The 24,260-nt window shown below is 42.9% G+C and overlaps 1 protein-coding gene across 7 annotated transcripts in view; it reads right to left on the reverse strand.

Moving 5' to 3' along the window:
- The window catches only part of klhl29 (kelch like family member 29), a 274,138-nt gene that overhangs the window by 106,780 nt on the left and 143,098 nt on the right, over positions 1-24,260 (reverse strand). For all 7 annotated transcript variants that reach the window (XM_026142813.1, XM_026142814.1, XM_026142809.1 and 4 more), the window contains 2 exons: positions 22,176-22,323; positions 17,698-18,234 (listed from right to left, as the gene is read on the reverse strand). In XM_026142813.1, the coding sequence (XP_025998598.1) occupies positions 17,698-18,234; positions 22,176-22,323 (685 nt within the window). The remainder of the gene's footprint in view (positions 1-17,697; positions 18,235-22,175; positions 22,324-24,260) is intronic.

The following is a 24,260-nucleotide window of genomic DNA, read 5'->3' on the forward strand; positions in this document are numbered from 1 at the left end:
AACTGGGACATGACTTATGTTCCAAAATAATTCAAAGGAGAGCTGAAATCATTTTAAAAGGAGCAAACAAATCACCTCGTGGTACGCATTTTCATTTCCTACTGAAATAAAACTCAGAGACCCTCTGCAGTATCTGTTCTAAAATTGCAAGAAATCTTGATCCCCACCAAAATCAGGTCTGAAGACCTTGCAGTGGTACAGAGGTAATACTGGCTCTGTCGATACCTGTCAAACAGTCGTGTCAGATAACACGAAGGCCACACAGACTCGAGGAGGAAACAACAACAACAAAGCAGGTGTAATAACTTCAATGCTGGTGTAAAACCATCCAAGATGTACATAGATTTATATTTCTTATCATGTGTGTGTGTGTCATCCCTCTACAGGGATATATCACCAGCAAAATGCTGGGTGATAAGCATTTAAAACATTGGATTAAATCAACTACAATTCAAATACCCTTTTTTACAGTGCGGTGCCAACCTGCTAATGAGGCAGTCCTAACTCTAATAAAGTGCTTTCTTCATACTTTCTTTCTCCAGAAAGCAGCACAGAAATGAAACGCCCACTGAACTATACATGCTTAGAAAAACTCTTTTCATATTTAACCCTTTACAGACGGAAAAATATCACAACATCTGCCACCTGCTTTGTCTTATCGATCCCAGCGTACCATTGGAGATTCAATATTTTAAAAAAGTCTTGACATATAGGATGAGCTGATGACAGCTTAAAAAAAAAGGAGGGCCCAAGTAAGCCTACTAAGGCTTTGGTTTGATTTTTAGCAAGTCTGACGTGCCAACACACGCACAACTCGGAGGCAACGTGCTGCCACGACTTAACTCGTCGCTGAACCTGAAGGACACCAGCTGTGACAGTGTGACGTAGAACCGTGCTCCGCGCCATAAATGTCACATCTCAGCAACATGGACGTCACAGGAAAGCAGAGATTTCTTTGATACTTTCACTCCTCGCCGGTGTGTTTCAAGCAGTCCGAACTGACAGTTCCCGTGTTTCCGACATCACTTGAATGCTGGTTGGTTGATGCGTTCGTTGCTTTACTCAAAATGCCTTATACAACACGAATACTAGTCCATAACGAAGTGAGCGAGGAAAAAAGATGAGCTAATGAGATGTGATGAACAGTGAATTAAGTAATAATTATAAAGTAATTAGCTAAATTAACTGTTCCCATATAGTAGGAGGTGCATGTGCTTTTGTGTTTTCCCTCCGGGAGCAGGCAAAGGTGTGCAGCGGGGATGATTCACAGTTACAGGATTACAAGCTGAATATATTCAGTGTAGAGAAAATTTTTTTCTGTTAAAACTTTCTGCATTGTTCTCTTTTGTTTTGCTCAGCAGATGTATTTACATTTATATTGAGGCACCAGCCAAGCTCTTCCACAACAACAGCCCCTGAATGGACAATTTGGATGGATCAATAGGTTCATAACCCCAGAGGTCTCAGAAGTCACAATTTCCAATACATTTGTCACTTTCCTTTATATTTACACCACAGCTTGATCCTGTAAACTTAAGGCAAGAAAATCCAAAAACTTTTGGGAACAGAGATAATAATTCCTTTAGGAAAATACATGCTTGTAAGCTTAAAGAAAAGCTCACCTTTTATCGCTCAGTCCAAGCTTAAGCCTTGAAATGGTGGCTTGGCTTATTTGTCACAATGCCAAAGAGGCAAAATTCCAACGTGAGGGGCGTTTTGTTGTTTTTTTAAAGCAGCATGTGAAAATGCAAAAGCACGCTGCATCCTACTGTATCACAGATTAGCAAGCATACTGCTTAAGCATTACGGAGGACGTCATTGTCAAACTCGGCTCGGGGTTGAGTAATTCACCCGCGCCGTAACAGATGACATTGTCATTGTGCAAAACACGCAAAGAGGCCCTCGTGCAGCCTTGCGCATGCAGATGCACGCATGCAGATTTACAGTCGCACAAATACACATCTGCGCACTTGCTCGACTTTAGGCGAGACAAAGTCATGAGAGAATAATCCTAATAAGAATGTTGTGCTTATGAGGAGTTGCTGGCTGGTGTAGATAACATACTGTATGCTTAGAGGGGATTTGATTAGAGCTGAGTGGGTGTGCAACACTTCTCCATCTTTCCTTTTAATTAAATTGCTAAGTTATTATTATAGAAATTGCTGCAAGGACCAGGGTCCTATCTAGCCCGAATCATAAACCTTGGTAGGAGAGAAAAAAAAAACAAGGCTTATTGGGTAAAATGAATCATCTGGACACGGCATTTGCATATCGGCATGAATGGAACCTTTCGGGAAGCATCTGTGCAAACCGTGTTGCATTTGTGCTTCACCTTGAGAGGGTTGACTGAGCATCCGAGTCCACCCCCTCCCCAAGTTGTGCACGTGTCACACTTGGTCACATAAATGCAGGTTTCTCTTAGTCACTCCTGCTAGATCGCCAAAGTTCCAAGCACTCACCGAGAATGAGATTTGACCTTAAAGGACATCATGACTCGAACAAATACCAAACTTGTCTTCAGGCCCTAAGTCAGGTAGTCTGTCCACTCTAGTATTTCAACAGCTCAAGTCTGAGTTTTCACCAGAGTGGAACTTTTATCCCCACAGGCAGAAAACATTCAGAATATACCATTTTGTCTTTTAAAAGTCAGTGCAGAGCCACCTAAAACTAAAGAAATACCCCATACATGAACACTCTTTCTCAGTGCAGTTTATTGAGCACTTTAACAGGTAATGATTGAAGGGAGCACAGCCGGTGATTACAGAGGCATTACCAACAAGGTGTGCTGTGTGGAAGTTGAATATGTCAGCGCCATTACAGTGACAATCCAGGGCTGTGTTTGAATTGCCCACTTATTCACTATAGATAGTGCACTGTGTGACGAGTCAGCCCTTTTGTGTATCTGTCTGAAATCTCTTCTGCAAGTTTCATCCAGTATAGCGCACTACAAAATCATCCCATGGCACACCGAGGAATAGCATATAGAAGCTTTACACTGCATCCATGGACCATCATGCATTGCAGTCTGTCTGAGGATAAAATAAGAGGCATCAGATATGGCACTAATGTGATTTTCTTTCCCGATTAGAGTGTCTGGTGAGCGTAACACTCCTCGGTTGTCTAAGCCGTGCGGTGTCTCCTCGGTCCCAGCAGCATGACTACATAAACACAGACATATACTTTTAAATGCAGTCTGGAACAACATTCGAGACACTTGGGTTGCTCAGTATAAACTGTAAATATGAGTGACATGTTGCTTAATAGGTTATTTATGATGTAGCTGCACACAGGCTGTAACAGCAATGGTGCTTTTAGTCAGAGTTACTTTGATGTACTGGAAAGCTTTACAAGGCTAATTCAAAATCAGCTGAAGTGGCATATCTCAATGTTTTTGTAGGTAGACAGGGTTCACCTGAAGCATGTAAATACAGTATGTGTTATCACTCTTTATTTAAATGTTGTAGTTTTAATTACAACATTTGTTTTAGTTAACCACAATAACCTTTGCAACTACAGTGGCATAAATTAACCATCAGTGAAACAGTGGTCAATTCAAACAGAGCCAAGGTGAAGACAAAGGACGGGGACGTTAAACTCATTTCACATCATCGACCACGAACAGAGTACTTTGATCTTAAGTGGGCCGGAGCAGCGAAACTCCCCTAAGTTTTAACTCTACACTCAATCCCTGAGATCCCATAGCATAAGAAAAAGGTGCAATGTCAGCAGTATGTTTTTGTACATGATACAAATAAATGCTGCTGCAATAAATGAAATGACTCTTTGGGCTTAAACTGCAAGAAATAAATATATAAAATTACAGCTCCTTGCCCAGACTGTCCTGTAATTATAAAATGGAACATTTTTGTTAAACTCACAGAAAATCTGCTTTTCATAGAAGCAAAAATTTCAGTAATAAATTCATTTTTAATCTATTGCTTAATTAGTCGTATGTAATGAATGACCATGGGGGATGTCTTCATCAGCAGGAAAAGCAGGAAAATTCATGAAAATACAGTTTAAAGTCCAAAGCAGCCGACCAGTGGGCCAAACTGGAGTCTATGCCAGGCCGATTCTGCACCATAGACATAAATCTACACTCCGTCTTGTCAAATGCATTCTCAATAATCTAAGAAATAAAATCCCAAAAACCTGATCCTGTTCACCTTGATGCAGCAGTGTGTAAGTGGAAGAAACGTTTCATCACTCAAATGCTTTCTTCAGTCTCTTACTTTATTTTCTTGTATTGCACCTGCGAGATGAATGTAGCATAAAGCAACTCGAGCTCTCTAACAGAGCGACTATAAAAAACTATTTTAGGGGATCTCCCAATATGTCAATGACAAAACCTGAGCTACTCACCTTATTTACACATTTTCAGCCTCGAGATGTAAGCTAACTAAGATTGCGTCGCTCGAGTTGAATGACTGTTGCTGAGGTTTTACCCCAAAGTTCAGCTGTCTTGACAGTAAGGCCTAATAACAGCAATACAAGTGCAAAGTTCTGGATGAAGAACTCCTTCAAAGGCAGCCAATCGGAGCCATTGGGGAAATAAAATAGTATGACTGCACTTTAAATGCTCCCTAGAAGAATAGCTGCGAAGTTGTTTCACGTTTTTCCGAGTACAGATATAGAAGTACAAACGCTATGTAAAGTGCAAACTCCACTTAAGCACTCGTTAAAAGTTTAAAGTTCTCCTCCACTGGCCCGACTGCAGCCCGGACCCAGCAGGCTCCACCGGCTGAGCACAGATGCCAGCGTATGCGTGACAGAGTCCCGGCTCGTCTCGCACCTTGCTCTTGTTTATGAGTTTGGCTCGTGGGCCTTCTTTACAAGCTTTGTGCATGGGTGTTACTTTCCTCTTTGGGCTACATTCCTTGCAGGTTGCCTCTGAAACAGCAGGACAGTAAGTATAACCACACAAACACGAGGAAAAAAAAATCCCACGCCACCAGTGCAGCTTAAGATAAATGTCACATCTCCCCCCCTGAAGACAGAAGATGTGTGTTTACTGGGCAACTTTGTGAAAGTCATAGCAGTCCAAGCAGAAAGGTTAGTGGCGGGGTTAGGTTGTATGTGGGAGTCTTCTCGGCAGACTGCACGCCTGGGATGAGCCTCTGCAGCCTACAGTGGAGTCAGGCGAGTAATCTTCGCATTTCATCAGATTTTTTTTCTTCCACCCAACCCTCCCCTCGCTGCTTTCTTTCACTCCTCCTTCGCTTTCTGTTTCCACCTCCCTCCTTTCACCTGCTGTCTCTCCGGGGATTGAAAACAAATCTGTGAGGTGACTGGAATGCCCCACAAATTCTGATTGTGTCCAGCATGCTTGAATGCTTACAGTATGTATGGCTGGTGTGCCCTTGTAAAGTTGTAATCTAACTTTAAATCTCTAAAGCAACACTTTAAAAAAAAAATGGTTTTAATCCTACATTCTAGAAAGTTGCATTGCATAAGACAAAAGTGGCTGTATCTGCGAGCGGGCACACAGACTGCACTGTAGTAGAATAATGATAATAATCGACACTATAACTCAGAGCTGCAGCCTCTGGGAAAAAATAAATAAATAAAAAAAACATTCGGTAGCCCTAATAAGGGAATGTCGCGCTGCGGCTTCGGCATCTCACAGTGTTCGATCTTACTGCTAAAGAAGGCTATCAAGCTTACACAGAGCCCCACTAGCCTACAAAGATCCCTTGATTGCAATGCAGGCCATTATCGTTTGTCTAAGACACAGACAAATTATTTATCTTTACATGCTAAGACTGCTGCTAACTCTTTTGAATAATGACTTGGAGAGGGGAGCCATTCTTGCTAATGTCTGGTCTTGTCATTAGTATTTATTAGATGCCCCGCATGCATTATCTAGCCCATTTAAAAGTTTCTGGGTAAGGAAAAAACTTCGACTCCCCGCTCAGATAACGGAGCACACGGTGAACATTAGCAGGCTAATGCTGCTGAACTTCTTCTGGATTCCTTTCCTTTTATTTATTTCTCTTTGCTGAGATGTTGCAGCGCATCTGCCGCTGTTTCTGGAGTTCGTCCCCGTTGCAATTACGCCTTCTCATTAGAGAGAAACATCCGTTATTGACTAGCTTCCTGGTAACATCTGCTGTGTTTACACTCGGCCTCATTGATAATGTATTACCGCCTATTTGAAGGCTGATGTGCGGGATAACGCATCAGCATTTGACTTTTGCCAATTAATCCCGTCACGTCACGTAAGCCTGCGATACGAGGCGCTTGATATTCAAGCCCATTTGAGGGTGTAACCCTCACTCGGGTTGGCTCTGCTTTACACACAAATTAATGTGCTTCCCCCATAACCAAGGGCAGTGAAAGTTTCAAGCTGGTAAATGGCACTGTTCAAGTTTGAAACCTCTCCTGAATACTCAATGCGTGATGGTACAGCTTAGAGGAACAGAGTGTCACACTTCTTCACAAACCCAGGCAGTGCATGTGCATGTTCTAAAGCCTGAAATGAAGCCTACAAGTACATATGACAAGTTTCCAAACAAGCCTGAAACTGGCCTCCTAATTCTTTCTTAAAAAATAAATTAATAACTATAAATTTGCTGTACAACTGTGAGTGTGTTGTGCCAATGGCTGCCTGGGTTATCTCCCACAATCCTCTCACTGTCCAAATTGTTAGATTAAGTGTTGATTCAGAGCTGCCTGTAGGTTTAAATGAACAGAGTAAATGTCTCTAAGTATTTACAATGAAGTGATTTTTCCAATAACTTGGGGATTTTGAACCTGCGGGGGCTTCACGTGACTTTGACCAAATAACAACAAACAAAAAACCTGAACCAATTATTATAAATTTAACGTGTTCGTTCTTATTGCTTTAAATTCCTCGTTACGTTTTACAATTGAGAAATTGTGTAAATTACACACTGAATTAAAAAAAGAATCAATAACTAAAATATGTGTTGGAACCTGAGCCTCAATAAATCAAATCAAATTTAAACAGCGATGCTTAATAAGGATGAATACACATAAACGCCTTTGAGTCCCTGTAACCATGAACTAAAGTAAAAGGAACTGTTGAAAATAGAGAATTTAACAGCACGTGGATTGATTCGTTTGCTTTCACTACCAGCGTGGCTGGTTTACCAGCATCCTTTACCTGCTGTTGGACTTCAGTCTGAATTTAACTGAAAATTGGCTTTTTAATAAAGGAAAACATTTTTTTTTTTGCTATTAAGATTGCTAGTCCTAATATTTCTTATAAAAGTATTCGACTTTTATTTCAATTTATTTGCACAAACGCAGGTAGCACCCAAAGTGGGCTGTAGAGCTTTACAGCAACTCATTCAAAGTCGGCGTGAGCACACTAATAGATTTCTTTCCTCTACTGCACAGTTGCTCAATTTTGATGTTAATAAAACAAACATATTTTTATTTGTTTAATAATTTCATAAATGCAAAGTTAAATATCAAATAATAATAAACAACCCACTGCAGAGTAGTCATATATGGTAAAGATTTTCATTATTTCCACACATCATTGATGGTGACAGACTATTTATACTTAAAAAGCTCCATACAAATTATCTTTAGTAAAATAAAGAAAACCACTCATAAAATGTTTTTGTTCGAATATTGCCGACCCCCTACGCTATCCTGTCCTTGTTTTGCCTCTTTGGATTTATAGCTAATTAACGGAACAGACGTATACGTGACTACCAACTGTATCTTATTTAAAACAATAGAAAAAAATGTTTCAACAACAATTTTTTATTTTAAGCTTTTCTTTTAGCCATTTATCCATTCTGTTTGGGCTAAGCTTTTTCAGTGTTTAACCATTAATTTACATACATAATGCATACAAATTTGAACAGCTTGTTTATTTACAGGATTCTAACCATTCAACCATTAATTTAAATGGTTGCCTCTCTGCTTGCAAGGACTTTTTTCCTCCAGCACTTTAGTTACAACACGAACTGTACAGAAATGCAAATAATCACAAAACTGTATTCGGATAATTTATTTGTGCTTTTTTCCCCTCTCTGTTGTTGTATTCTTACTTTTAATTACGCAGAATGATTTCACTTCTGTTGAAGAGTAACAAGCAAAAGCAACAAGCATTTCAATTCTCTAGAAAAAAACAAGCTTCAGGCTCAGTGTAAATAAACAGGGGACCAAAAAAAAGAGGCCGTGTCAAAAACATTCAAAGGCATTTTTTTCAATTCAGTCACTGACGATTTCTGATTCAAGGATACGACCCTGTCACTCAGCATTTTTTGCAGCTGTTCCACTTAATGGTATTTTATATTATTTTGTAGTTCGTTGCAAGTTAAGGAAAGTCATATAAACAATATGACATTTTTGAAAGTCCTTTAATTTTAAATAATGAATAAACATAACGTTTTTAAGTTCATTTTCAGGTTATTTATCAGCACAGGATTACAACAACAGTCTTTGAGAGCGTGGACACAAACTTCTTTTAGCTTTTAGTTTTTCGTGCCCTCGCCTCTTTGACAGACGAGCTACGTGCTAACCTCGAGCTGCATTAGATGATTTACATGAAGATCTATAAAGACATCAAATGAAACATAAAGTGCTTAACTAGCCGTCTGAGGCTCTGAGCAAAAGCAAAAGTTTTTTGTTAATCTAATAAGGCGAAAGAGACAGTTTGATTGGGCGTTTGAGATGAAAACAGCCATGTGACACTCGGTCCAGCTGTCAGAGGCAAATGAGCAATCTGGGCTTACTGGGCTTTTTCCCCCCTCTGCGCTCTCTCCTCTTTAATCCCTTCTTCTCTTAAATTGTCCTCTGCTGCTTTGCTAACTGAGGCATTACTGGGATAAAATAAATAAATAAAATAAAACAAGGCCATTAGAGGAATGGCTAACAAATCGAACGTAAGAGGAGTAAGCAAAGAACAGAGGGAAGTGGAAAAATCGCAGAACAGGTACAAAATAGCTGGAAGATGAGAGGGAGGAAAACTGATGAAAAAAAGGAGTTGGGATGGGGGGGTAGGCTATAAGAGGATATGAGGAGGAGGATGTTAGGGCAGTGGGAGACCCAGGGGACGATACTGGGAGACAACAGCATGGTGAGAGGGGTGTGTTCAGGAGTGGAAATGGAGCCGAGTGAAAGAAACAGACATTTGCAACGAAGACGCCGTGTGGGAGGGGAGGGGGAGGAGCTGAGGTGGTTGAGGAGAGAACAGAGGAAAAGAGGAAGGTGTAGATACGGTGTCCCCCCCCTCTAACTGTGGTACGGAGCTGGGCGACGGCTCCTTGGCTGCACTGCGCCTGTGATTATGCATGTAGCAGCCAGGTTTGTCAGGCTTCGGGTCCCGCCAATGCACCGCCGCCGAGCTTTATCTCGAAATCCCTGTGATTAATGAAGCTGGTGTTACGTTCTGTATGGAGTAGGTGGACGAGGAATGATCAATCTTAATGAGCTATCTACTGTCCCTATATTAACTGTGGGGGGATATAATGTATGGAGAGCCTGGCGGGGCATCTCTCCTTTAAAATACGATAACGAGGGAAGAGGAAGAAGGAGGGCGAGCAGGTTCGCTTCCAGCCGCTTATGACACACTGCCGCCGCTCACCTCGCGCTTCCTCTCCTCCTTTTTCTTCTTTTGGCTCCCTCCTGAGAGCTGGAGCTGTACTAGAAACAGTTAAGACAGCTCAATGGATGTCATCCTTAGCAAAGTTAAAGAGACAGCGTCAGGCTGCTGCCAGGCACACACGAGGAGGGGTCTCCAGAACTCCCCTGGCGTTCCAAAATGAGATGTTTGAGTCAATATCATTAATACGTGGCCCCCATATGGACTCGTGAGCCAAGGTTAATTTTAAGCATATCACCATAGCATTGCATGTATTCATTTAAAAGAAATAACTGCACACAATGTGCCTAGAGTGACTGGAATAATTTCCTCTCTCATTAATAATTTGGAACATTTCTAGTTTCCAGCAGAGCTACCTCAACTTAAGGAATGCCATGAAAAAGAGAAGGAGGAGCTTTCAAATTCATTATATATTCCAAGCTAGGCCTGTTTTGGAATCACAATAACGCCGGTTCTGCTTTAGCTAATCCTGATGTGGATAGCTTTAAGATAATCGGTCCAGCACAACACCACCAACGGTGATTTTAATTAAATTGCTACTGTTGCACGGACGATGATCTGAGTCAGCAAACGGGAAATGAAATCTTAACGAAAACCACAACTCTTGCATTATATTTGTCTCGGAGAAAGTTGCGCTTTTTGCAGGAATTTCTAGCGGGTAAGGGTGGAGAACCTCAGCGAACGAAAGAGAGATCGAGACGGAGAAAAACAGGGGGAGAAAGGAGAGGGGAGGGTTTAATTAATGTGCTCGCTATGATTAATGGTCTCGGTGCGGCTATCACAAACTGGCTGTGTTTTTAATAACTGGTTTGAGCGGTCTGTCGTGATAGGAGTACGTTCTTGCGGTTGATTCAAAATAAATATTTATGCATCGCTGCAAATACTGAAAGCTTCAAGTCTACTGCGTAAACGGAGCAAAGACGAGTGGACAAATATGACGAGCAGTCACGTGAACAGATCCTGACACATCTTTATTGCATCCACTGACATTAGAAGCCAGTAAAAAGTCAAATCAAGCGCTACAACAGGATGTCAGGTTGGATCTAACCTTCTGGGAGTCCTGGGAAGGCCTAAGGAAACCAAGGAACTTATTTCCCCTGAATAAACAGCAGCAGCATGCACAACCCGGACTTGTAAACAGTTGCTATCTCGCTAATACGGCGATCTGTAACGTCCTTACTTAGTGGCAATATTGCAGCAATAATGTGCCAGAGAACCAATATGCAAGTGGACAGTAATGCTGCAGTGCCAATATGCTCAGACCAAAAGTAAACAAAGGCGAACACGTAATTAAAATCTTACTCTGCCCATGGTATGAATAAGGCAGATAAGGGAGATGAAATGGTCACACGAGAGGAAAGATGGGTCTGCCCCGGTTGTGAGGCTGGGCCAATCGTGCTGTAGCAAAGTAAAACTCTGATCTTAACTCAACAAGACATCTTAATTGCATTCACTAGCAGTTCCAGAGCGGCTAGGTCCCCAGATTACGCTTGATGTGAGCTGACTGGAAGATGAACTTCCTGGGCAGAGAAGAGGCCGGGGTCCTGCCGATTGTGTGCGAGAGACGGTGGAGGAGGCTGACTTACAGCTGTTTGCGCTACGCCCTCGCGTGCATATGTGCATGTAAAGGCCTGGTGAGGCGGAAGGAAGGTTAAAATGATGTTTGACATCACAAAAGAGGTGTACGGTATACAGGGCACACTCAGTGAGATCTTCAATCTCTGCTAAAGCCCCCAAACACATATGGCAACCGTGCTTCGTGGGCTCACTACCATTAGCCATTTACCCACAATAACAGCATATTTTCAAAAGCGACAGAGCGCCGCGCGACCGCAACACGGCTCCCAACAGCTGTCTCTGCATTTGTTAAGCTACAAAAAAAGCACCATGAAACACATGATTCGAGTGGTCGTCACGGGTAACAGTGACAACGTCACTGAACACAGGGCTCAGAACTAACGGCTTCCTGTTTGATATTAATAATCACGAGTTGCCTCTAAATGGTGCTCAATCACATTTGCAGTGAGCGGGTTCATCCCTGCTGAGCTCTGCACTAGCTTTTCCAGGCTGATATTCATCAGGGCAGCCATCGATTTTAATGACTTGGTCAATAGACACACACTGACTCCACTCCCAGCATCTCCCTCATGCTCACTCGCTCTCTTTCTCTCTCCTGTATGCATCTCTTTTTACTTTCACCTCCTTCCGTGTGCCGATTTTCTTCCTTTTTTTTATTACTATCTTTATAAATAATGTCAGTCACTCCCGATTCCTGCACTTCAGAAAATTTCCTTAACAGTTGTGACTGCTGAGGCTCAAGATGCAGATGTTGACAGATTATTAAAAGCGGAGAAGCCGTGCGAGATTCTGGTACAATTGTGATAAAATCCACACTTGAGGGAAACAAAGAGGAGACAGGGAAAAAAAGAAGCGAGGAGAGGGTGGTGTGAAGGAAATTAACAACTGGCAAGAAGGTGTGGAGTTTGATTCGTACGCTATGACAGGCAGGTATTATGAAAAAGCCCTGCTGTGGATGCAGAAACCAGGTAAGGCCGATCATAACCCGGTGACTGGCATATCTCAGTAGGTGATGTAGTTAAAGCTGCCGCCGCGACGCGCTGTGTGGATCTTCAGCCGCACACACACAAAAAGACAAGCGTACGTCACGTCCACGTATGCTCCGTACTGTAAACAGAAATGCAGACTAACGCGCAGACACGCACACACATAGGAGCAGAGGGAGAGAGAGGGGAAGACAGTTGTTGATGTGCCCACTGATGCAGAGCGAAGACAAATTGCTCGCTTTGAAGGCAAAGCCAAATCAAACACAGAGTGTGATTTCTGTCACTGGAGTGTTTGGCTTTAAGGCTGTGAGGCTGACATCTGACAAAACATGCACGCAGTCACGCCCAAGAAGTTGGGCACGTGCGTATTCACACACGCGCACGCACACACATGCACATAAGGCCTGTTGTGGAGCTGGATTAAGGAGGAAGAGCTCTGTCAGCTCCTCCACAATCCAGGCCTTTGCCATCAAAAAGCCACAAAACCTTTTCTGCACATCAGTGCTTACCAGCATTGTGTCTGGAGGCTTAAACTTCTTTAAAATAGAGCAACGCAGTCTTTTTAAGTAGTGGCTTTACTATTTCAACTGGGTGTTCAATATTTCATCTATAAAATCTGCAGACGTGAGACGCTGAGCTGGGGATCGGACCACAGATCACAGCATGGTTTCTCAATATGAGAATGGACATATTCCCCAGGTTGACGCGTGCTTTGCTTGCATGACATTACTCTTTGAACATCTGAAAGGAAAGCAAATTCTGCGCGTGTCAGGCAAACAGCAAAAGTTCTGAAACCTCATTTATAATTCCTTTGCTGAAATTTTTACCACGATCTTTAACAAATATGAGTGAATTAGCATACTTGTTGTGTGTTAGTTCTAATAAATGTCATAAATATTCATTTTTAAAAAATACAAAGTAAGTAAAGACCATGTGTAAATTTGGGAAAGTGGCATTATTTCATTGAAGTGAACGCTTTGACATTTGCGGCGGTTTTCTACAACCATTTCCAAAAATGCTGGGATGCTTTTTGAAATCTAAATAAAGCTGCAGTGTCATAATTTGCAATTCAAATGTTGAAGCAGAGAATTTCTTTTTAAATTTGTCCAGTACAACATTTAAAAAAACAACAAGAAAAAAAAAAAAACAGACATGAGGCTATAGAAGGGATCACTGCATGGTGGAAAACCTCCAAAAAACATTATCAGTAAACACATGCGAGCTAAAATGTCACAAGAAAAAATAAAAACAGAAATAATATGAGCAGTTAAAATGTTTTATTTGCTTTATAAATTATAGATGTGGCATCCTCCAGCCTAAAGAAGAAGGTTGTTATCAGAGAAGAGCTGGTTCTGGTTCCTTTAGCCTCGGTGGTGGAAGTTACCGAGGCTAAAGGATACTTGCAGGATTTAGGGCAACATGTTTTGGTATCGATCCCATACCAAGTAAATACAGGGCCAGTACTGCTGATCCCAGTACCCAAACTTTTAAGCTAAAGTAGGCAGAAACAGTGAATTATGATTTATGAGATCATCATTAGTAGGGCTGGGCTATATCATACCGTTCACGGTAATACCGGTGTAATTTTGGGCAACGATAGGAAAATGAAATATCGCGATAGAATATGGGTTAAAAGCGCATGCGCAGTGCCTATGTTTACATACGCACATGGCGACGACGCAGAAGGAGAAGGGCGAAAGTGGATCGTTGAATGAAACGGATGAAGCAGAATTGGTTTGTAGAAATGCTGCAACTTCAGTGGTGTGGAACTGGTTTAGCTTTTGTCCGTCAGATACACAACAAAGCACTATTTTTGGTAGAGCGTGCTAGCGGGCTGTCGTTATTACTGTGTTGTTTGGAAAATACGGCGCACTTAAAATCAATCCTTTGATTTTTCTGAAAATTGACAGAGCCCCTTATAATCCCGTGTGCCTTATGTATGAATTCTGGTTGTGTTTACTGACCTCGAAACGATTTTATGTGCACGGCGCTCGAAAATCTGTCAAATGTTTTAGTACGACTTTGCTAAGCTACGAAGCTGCACCGCTTGATGGATTGTCGGAGCATTACGGCTATCGTAGGCAGGCGCCTCGCGGAGTGATACGTACTGTGCTTCAACATAACATTACCGTATTGTGTGTGTGTATAACCTCTTTTTAAGTTTTGTGGATATTATACATGGTTATGCTGAGGATACGTCAGCCAATTTCCACTTGAAATGCCTTTTGGTTAAACTGTCAGCGAGGAATTTGCACTGTTAAATTTTTATATAACTTTAATGCACATAAAAAACAGCTGCTTGTTTAAGTGAAAATACACTGATGGGGTTTTTTGCACTAATAAAGTTGTGGAGTTGTAAAGTATTTTGTCTAGTGTCAATTATATCGTCAGTTATATCGTTATCGCAAATTTTCAAATGAATATCGTGATAAATATTTTTGGTCTAATCATTAGTTTGAAAATTCTGAACACATTTTAATGATCACTCAGTCACTGTGATTCTTACTGTCCACAATAATGAGCTAACACAGCAAAACACGTTTCAGATTTTCACGTATTTTGAAACTGGCTTTTCTTTTGGAAACCTCGACTGTAAATGTGTCCGTCTCTTAAAGAACGCTTCAGGTTTTCATTGCTAACGTTCTCTATGAAGCTGTATAATAACCCTTTATTCTGTGACAGGTGAGCACACCTGTCAGACATAGGATCCCACACACATTTTGTATTTTACCTTCATGCAGCTGTTTTTCATACATTTATAGTGGACATAATATTTCCTAATGCCATTTGCACTCCTCTCTTACACAAGAGTCTTGCTTTTACTGTTTTTAACTAACTTCATTTTTACTTTTGTTTTGTTATCACTGCTGTAAATGTATAAATTCCTGCACTCCCTAATAGCATAAGCCACTTACCGGGTGCCTGTGGCACTTTTGTTTAACTGGGTCACTGTGTTGTGACTGTACTATTTTTTACTCTTTGTCATGTTGCTGTAACACAAAAGTTTCCCTTGTGGGATAAAGTATCTATCTATAGGAGTTTGGTTCAACTTCCTTTACTAAAATTGTCATACTTGAGTATTTTTAAAAAAAAAAAAAAGGACTGTCACAGTGAACACACGCTTATCAGATACTTACAGGAACAAAGTATCAGTCCTATCGTGCAAGTAATGATCTGATGCCGATACCAGCGTTAATACTGATTGCTGTTAATATTTGGATCGATCTGCCCACAACAACTTTGACTATAGTATGGACGCATGCCGGGCGTCTGGAGGGGGACACCTTGAGCATTTGTGTTTTGTATGCAAAACTTCATATTGAGTCATACTTCTATATCAATGTGAGCTTTAAAAAATATAGCCTTATTACCCCGGATGCTTCTCTTGGATGCATGCTGTATATCTAAAGTTCCCTTTTTAGGGTTTGCAAATGACTGCATTGTGTTTTAATTCAATTTCACACAGCATCCCAGCTTTTCTGGAAAAGGAGGCGTGTGTTTAAGAACCATTTCCTTCCCTGGAATCAGGGCAGAAGCTGATAGCTGTGCACACACGCGTGACTCTTATCCTTTCCACAGCCATTAGAGTTGCCGAATACCAACCTGAAGCTGCTTTCCTTGATTCCCACAAACTACTTAATTTACTATTTTGTGTTCCGCCTAAGCAGAAAATGCTAACAGCAGGTCCTCGATAATTGCAACAGAAGAAAGCCAGAACGGAGGTCACGAGAGTTTTCCCTCCATATTTTAACAGTATGCCGCTACAGCAGGACAGTGGGTGTCCTTGCCACGCTAATACGTGGTGTTAATTGACGAAAAGCCCAAAACCTGCGAGCGGCTGGAATTTGAGACTTCTCAAGCATGCTAAAAGGAGGGAGGGGAACGAAAAGGGACAGGGGAAGTGGCAGATAGAGATAATCAAAAAGACAGATCAGCCGCAGTGGGCGCTGAGTGGTTGGGATGGCATTGTTGGGATTACAGAAGCGAAGTGAAGTGCCCTCGTCAGCCGAGAGAGTCTGCTGAAGAGACGTCACGGCTGCTAATTTACTGGTGCTCAACGCTTTACCTATTTCCACTGTCCTTGTGACATTACCACAATGACATGCTTACTAATATCTATTCGGTGCCAGGCAGGAACTTAAAAAAAAAAGCAGACAAAATGCTTGAGGAGATGTGAGATTCAAGTGCCTCAATTTACAGTTTGACCTTCACAGAGGCCCGCACAGGATTTAAAGTGTATGATGTCTGCAAATTGACACTGGGATGTTTCTCTTTTGTCTTTGAAACAGAGGAGCTGACAAAAACTGTTCCCACACAAACTGAATATATTACAGTAACTTTATCATTACTTGAATCACAGGAACAGTGTGTGCTTCCACAGCTGGGTTAAACAAAAAAGCCTCGCAGCACATTTCCTTCCTGTAAAACTGATCAGTATGAACACTATAATTGCCAAAAAATTAAGCTTCTTTGGCCTGTTAGAAGACTCCATTTTGACATGTGGATGCTTAATGGATCGAGACAGTCTATTCAACACGGCAGAAGCTAAAAAGCTCTTATTCGATAGAGACCGGACCAAGCAAACGAGCCCATCTAATTATCCATTTCCAATTCTACCTGCAGTCTCATTTCGATGTATCACAGGCAGCCCCCAAAATAATTGCTTTTTTGCAATCTACAAGTTCATTTGCACACATTTTATTGATCAAAATGAGTCAGGAAAAAGAAAACAATCTAAACCTAAATTAAAAGCTTCATTAAATGTGAAAATTGGTCGGGGAATTGCGAACATCTGTTTCTAGCACCCTGCGTCATAAACTCCAAGGTTAAAGCAAACACCAATTTATGGCGTGCAGTCTCAGGCACGAGCTGGAGCTGTGAAGCACCTTCACAAACACAGCGTAAGTCAACAAGGCTTCAAAAGATTTCTAGGGAGATGTGAGGGCAGGGACTGAAAGCTCTTCCTGCCTCGTGTTTAGCAGGACTCTTCTGCAGTGCAGCTAGGAGCAGTGAGAAAGATTAACCCGACACACTTGGAAGAGCACAAATCTACAGATGCTGATGTTTTAGAGCAGAGATACCTTCTACTTTGCAAAGAATAACAGTAAAGGGCCTTCTTGCAGGATATATATCTATATATTTTTTGGGGGAAGCACCGATCTCTCTGCTGGCTTGAGGTGCTTCCATGTTCTCGGTGACCTTGGATCAGCTTTGAAGTGAACTGGCTCTGGTAACAACTCTCGCTTGAGTGTTTGCAGCTTTGTTTATGACTGCTGGCATCTGAAACAGCCCGGGCATACAGACCGAGGGCAGAGGCCTAGGCATTTCATTCCAGCGCCACCACACAATAACAGGAGGTCACGAGGAGCAGAGAGCCCAGAGTACGCCGATTTAATACCAAATACCACCTTCCTAGCTTGGATTCGTCTGAGCGACCAAAAAAATCTGCTTTGATGTACTCTTTCAAAGTTTTAGAAAGGGATTTATAATCTTTTTTAAAAAACATAAAGAAAAGATCGTCTTTAGAGTTTTTACAGTGCCCTTGCTTACCTTTGGGATGTCCGGGGTCGCTGAACTCGTACTTCCCGCTCCCAACCGTCCGCAGCATTTGCAGCCCGTTGGGACCGTCCTGATTGTCGGCAGCCGTCTGCTGGCCATGCGCTGCTGCTGCTGCCGCCGCCGCCTGTCCGTTGATGAGAGGCAGGGTGTGGGGCTGGATGAGGCTGGGGTGAGAGGTTAAGTGGCCGTTGCCAATCATGCTGTGAGCGTTTGGATGAACCACCGGGTTGGCCTGGGCAGTGAGGGCGGATGGTGTGACCGTCGGCTGGGCTGAGGCGTACGGAGGCTGGCTGGGCATGCTCAGCACCATAGAGGGCGGCTGCTGGGTCGACTGTGGCGTCAGCTGGAAGTGGGCGGTCATGAGGGGGTGTTGCGGGGGCACCGGCGCCTGGATGGATGGGGTCACTCCTATGATGGGAGACTGCGCGGTCACGCTGTGGTTGAAAGAAGGCGGCTGAGGGAGGGCGTAGGTGTGGGACAGGAGACTAGGCTGGCTCACCGCCGCCACCGGTGCAGGCCAGGTTGGAGCTGAGGGGAAAGAGGCAAAAAACTACAAATCAATTTCACATTTTTTAACGCCAAGACAAAGTCAAGATAAAGACTTCTATGCTGCCGTGCTATTTAGGTAAGCTGCACAAAGCCGAAAGCAAGAGAAGGGCGCTAATTTTAAGTCGTGATATTACGTGATCAAATACAGACAGAAAACAGCATGAGAAGACAGACTCCAGCTTGAGTTGTGTTCCTTACCACGCCACAACTGTCAGTGTGCCGCTCCACTTCAGTCTAAGTTTGTTTTTGACTCGAGACTTAATATAAAACACAAAATATTTGAAGGGATGTACAGATCAGCACCCAAAATCAACATCGTAATAAGATTAAGAGATTTATTTTGCTACAAGATGAACAAATAGCTTCCTGAACGTGAAGGCATACATGTTCATTGCATTCGGCATTTGGCACCATTATCTGTGCAGGAGTCTGTGTTTACCCAGACACTCTGAGCCAATCATTTCTCTACCCCGAGGCGTTAGATGCTGTGGATGTGCTGGGAAGGCCATATTGGACCTAAACGCCGTCTCCCTCCCTCCCTCCCTCATCCACTCCAACTCCTTCATCTCTGGCTCCTCCTGCCACGGCCCAAGCTCCAAAAATAGACTAGCGCTCTGCTAAGGGGCCAAAGGCTAAACGACAGCATGCAAAAAGCTGAACAAAAAAGAAGAAGAAGAAGCCCGCATTATTCATGGTACTAGCCCTGTAACAGTCCGGGCGGAGATGGATGGAGAGAGAGGGAAAGAGAGATAAAGACAGACATTGCGAATAAAAGGAGAGGTCAGTCCAGTTCATGATTCACGTCATTGAGCCAATCGGCACCAACGCTGCATTTTCATTTCCCCTCTTTTGAAGCCCATCTTGATAAGGGATGGTAATCAAAAGTGTTGGTATAATGGTTGCACATGCTGCAGAGGCTCAAGGTTTTAAAGGAGCAATGGAGTTGACTGGAACATACACACATTTTCCATCTGCCCTGCAGTTCTTTCTTGACTTTTCTTTCAGTCTTTTAAGAGGAAAAAAAAAAGAATTTTGCCATCGTGACCCGACAACAACCTAAATTTATAGCGCTCACCTGCAAGGTTTAACAAAAACGAAGAATCCGCGTCTCTAATTTTCGTCTTATTCCCTCAGATTTAACCGTTGAACTCCGTTTATTATTTATTTATTTGCAGAGCAATTTGCTTGAGTGCAAGACTGACATTAAAAAAATAAAAACACGACTATTTTTGTACAAAGAAGCGAAAGTTGAAACAAAACTTCTTTTTCAAAAGGCAAACTTTCTTTAACAGACAGAACAGTGAAGTTTCTGTTGAAAGAAACCGTTGATTAATTCTGGCACAGTTGGCAGAGAGCTCTCTGGCAACACAGTTCAGTGAAGTGTGGAGAGGAGCTGGCTTCGTTGCAAACGCCAGTCACAGCTTGGAATAGCGCGCGCACGTGAATCAATATGCAACACTATGCTAGAATTGGAGCGTCATATGCGACAGCGTGCCGGTGCTGGTGACATCTCACTCTCCTCACGCTTCAACTCCAAGCTGTGGTGTGGGTGTGGGGAGCTGCTGTGGCGACGGAGCACAAAAGCTCCACGCCGTCCTAGTGCAACTGCATCGCTCCTGCAGCGAGCAGGCTTCTGCTAAAGAAACATTCCTCGAGTAACTGATCGGCTGTTTAATAATTAATCCGCAGACCACGCAAATTATAATTAGGAGGGGAACTGAACAGGCAGCAGCAGGGGTTGCAACATGTTTTGAACATGACACTTAGCCACCACAGAGTCACAGCTGTTTGTAATCTGGATTTGTCGAGCCAGAATTTCCACCGGAGCGCGCGCCGGGCCAGTATTACTCTTAAATGAGACACATTTGTGATGAGCAGGAAGCGCACGGGCCAACAGAGCAATGTAAGGAAATTAACAGCTCTAGGGCAGAGCCATTCTGGGTGAGTTCATTACAATAGGAGTAAAAAAAACTTCAGCATTGGCTCAACTCGTTACTGTCGGCGCTGTGCCGCGCTGCCGCTCCGTACACGTCTTAAAGTGGCGTGAACAGAATAAGGTCGACATCTAAATTAGACCTGCTGGAGATCATTTGGAGGACTTTCGCGGTTTTGCTATATCGGTTTGATTGAGGCTAAATCAGCCCCGATTAGTGACACAGTAACGAGGGTGACAAAATGACGGCAAAGGAGGATGGTGGGAGTCTGGAATGTGGGTGAGGGGATGCAGCCGACCCCGCTCACCGCAGTCCTGATGCAAACTGACATTTCTGTAATTATATGCCTAATTAAGCTGGTTTATGTAAAGTTCATGTTTATGAATGAACATTATGCATGATTGTGTATGTAAAGCAAGCATATTGCAGAGGCGAGTGGGTTTATTTAGGGCAACGAAAGATGGCTTATTAGCATTGGATGCTAGTTTAACTGGCCAGAGCATCTAGATGCGAAGCACAAGTGTAGAGTGTGTGTGAGTGTGTGTGCATCCTGCTCTGCGCTTACATGTAATGTACAGCTCTGTAAGCTCATTTTGGGGCTGCACAGACAACACGGGGCCTGGATTTATGCCTCAATTTGCTGAAGCATTATTTGTATTCAAGTGAAAGCAGGCAAAAGGTGCACCAGTCCTGTTTTTGTGCCTCATCTAATTGTTAGCATAGTAACAATTATTAACTGTTATATGATTTAAGCATAGACTACAGCGGCTCTGACGCAACTTAAGACAGGAAAACACCAGCAAGCAGAAAAATGCTTTAAAAGCACACGAAACACAGCGGAAATGCTTTTGGAGAGACGATGATGTCACAGAACAGCTGGTGAAATGACATGCTAACAGTAAACTTGTATCTATAATATTACATGAATCACGGGATTAAAACAAACACTACCTGCATATTTTTCTCCCACTTCTTTTGAGGGCGGCTCAGAGCGAAGCTTCACATGTTCTGCTCCGTCACAATTTTGTCTCCTCAAAAGCACTTCTGCTGTGTTTTATGTGCTTTTTCAGCATTTTTCTACTGGCTGATGTTTTCTTAACCCTTTAACGTCACACAGGCCAAATGGCTTTAAGTAAAATCATCTTTCAAACTACACCCACGAACCAAAGCTAGCTAGCATTACAGCTCAGCTTGTCCCCTCTTATTGGCACACGCTTCTCATCAGGTGTAGCTACATACTGTCATCTCCACAGTTCAACGGTTGGCGGCTGTAGATTAGTAGAAGAGAATATATTTCCTCCGTGGAATAACCCTCATCACTTCTTGAAAGAGGCATTGCTGCATATTTTTTTATTTTCTTGCTTCCAGCACCGCCTGCCATTTAGTTCCGTTCTCTTCCAAAGAAGGCAAACATCTCCAGGGCATTGATCTTCAAAACCAAGCAACACCAAAAGAAACTGGATGGATAAACAGCTCTACAGCCAGAGGGAACAATATATACATTTGATTATGAGGTCAACTGTCCCTTTCATAGCACTCTACTCCTACAGCGAGATCTGCTACCATGTGACACACAGGAAGAGTCGGGAACACGGTGTGTAAGTGGACTAGCTAAATCTCCTCCTCCAGGGTCACGCATACAGCCTCGCATATTGCAGGTCCATCGGGAACACAAAGGCGCAAATAATGTTGTATTAGACTACCTCGACAAGCCGGCGCGAGTGAAAAGACGAGCCTAATTGGGGAAAAAAAAAAATACCCTGGATTTGAATCAGGCTGCTCCTTTTTCAGTCTGCAGCTTCTCATCATTTGGTCACATCAGCACAAAACACCCGATCTTTCTTACCTTTCCTATTTTCTTTAAATATATATGTATGAAATAAATATTCATAAAAAAATACAAACACACATGTACCTTTCTCAGAATTGGCTTCATCCCTGCTACATGTGCGTGTGTTTGTGAATGCTGTGCGTGTGATTCATTACCGGTGGGCTCGGCATCTCGATGTTGCTTAGCAGGGGGCTCATCTGTATCCCACGGTGTGAGCTGGTTTATAGGAGTCTGTCCCCACCTCACGCCTGGAGCCAGCAGCAGTCCCGGGGCCTGGCTGTCTCCGGGAGACAGTCCGGAGACCTGCAGCACGGTGACACACACAACAGTGCCGATTAGGGGATTATATGGGAGGGGGGAGAGAAGAAAAACAGGGGGAAAAAAAAGGAAAAATGTGTCACATCCTTCACTAAGCATGTTTATATAAAAAAAGCACCTGTTCCTTTATGATGTGAAGAGAAAAAGTGACAAATGACAGCAATCTCAACTGTTCTTTAAGGTCTTGAAGTGAGCCATGATGATGGTAGAGAGGTGTATAATTAGCTGTGAGTGAGTGATGATTACAGACTATATAACAGGAACAAAGGGGGAAAAATCCTGTTCAGGGCCTCAAGAATCTTAGCAATGTTTCTCTTGTTGTATACTAATAACAATTAAACTTTCAGGCGTGGGCTACATTCAAATTCTCCCCTGGAGATTTTCTTTATCGTCTTCCGTGTTGAATTATTAACATTTTTGTTCATTCAAGCGAGATAATAAAATTGTGAACCAAAACATGACAAATAGATTCAATAAGAGAGCAATCTTTTTCTCGGGGACGGGAGACAAGAAAAATGTAATTTCAAAAAAGAAAATGAAAAGCTAGCTTACAATGTGTGCGCTGGGTGGGCGAATCAAACTTCACCAAACCAAACTAAGAGTTCCCCGAGCCTCTCTTTGCACCCACGTCTGTAATATTTTGCTCTTGTCGGGCAGTAAGAAATGTTATCAGGCAAGCGCAGGCTGATGAAAACACAGGGTCAATCACCACTGGACCTCTGAGCAATATTCGCCTCCCCTATCTCCAGTTTTGGACGCACACTCTAACAACCAGGCGGGGAGAGAGGGGGCCTCCCTCCAAGCCCTGCTCACACCAGAGTTAATAGAAAAGACCTGGTCACCAGGCCCCTCCTGTGGCCCGGCTGATCCCTCCATCCCTCTTTCTCCATCCCTCAATTCCATTATCCCCCCCTGACCCGGCGTCCACTTCATCAAGCACGCCATCATGCATTCCAACAGCTGTGTCGACAAAGCCCGGCAGAGCGCGGACTGACCGCACAAAGACCCAAAAAGAAAAAAAAAAAAGCAATCCAAACAATTCTTCCCGCGGTGAATTAATGTGCAGCTTTACATACTGGATCGATCCCATTCCTGGAAAATGTCCCTCTTTTGCTTGAATATGGATTTATCTCAGCTTTGCAGGACCTTTAACACCAAGATATTACTCTGTATTGACGCAGCGCCACCATCTGCTGTCTAATAAACAGCTGCACAATAGCAGACAGGTTCAATGAGCGTCACTTACTTGATAAATCTATACTGAAAGTTATCTGACAGTTCGTATGTGTTTGTAGGGGAGGAGGAAAGGGGGGGGGGGAAACAGAGGAAACATCTCAAGGCAAAATAGAAAACAGTGTGATGGAGTGAGAGAATGGAGGCGGGTTTAGGGGGGAGACAGGCTGTCAGGTCTTTCTGTCCATCTCAACCTGTCGACTTCAGACAAGAGAAAACTGAAATGGTTTACTCAGAGGATGCCCTAAGCGCTCGATTCCTCCTGAGAGCCCTGGAGACTTTGGGAAATAGAGAACGCCGACCATTTTCAAGGTGTGGACTTTCCCTGTGCTTTCTGTGGCCCACTATTTATTTTAATGAGCATTTTTTTCCTCCTCTGCTCTGTGTGTTTCACTGTACTCCTCTCCAGCCATGCTTTACTTTCCCCTCTATACAGGCAACTCCTCATTAACTCGCAGTATTGACTCTCTTACATTCTTTTAGCCCTGCACCTGACTCGTGGCGTTCTCTCATTAATACGCCCCGTCCATTTATCCAAATAGAAGGCAAAAAAGAAAAAAAACAAAACAGGAAACAGGAAAGATCTCTTCTAGTGAAAAGCAATCCGTCTGTCACGGTTTTAGTGCACCAGGTAAAAGAGAGAGGGGGGGAAAAAGGTTCTTAGTCAGCGCCATCACATTGACAGCATA

Source organism: Astatotilapia calliptera, chromosome 15 (genome assembly GCF_900246225.1).
Source record: "Astatotilapia calliptera chromosome 15, fAstCal1.2, whole genome shotgun sequence".
Classification (NCBI taxonomy): domain Eukaryota; kingdom Metazoa; phylum Chordata; class Actinopteri; order Cichliformes; family Cichlidae; genus Astatotilapia; species Astatotilapia calliptera.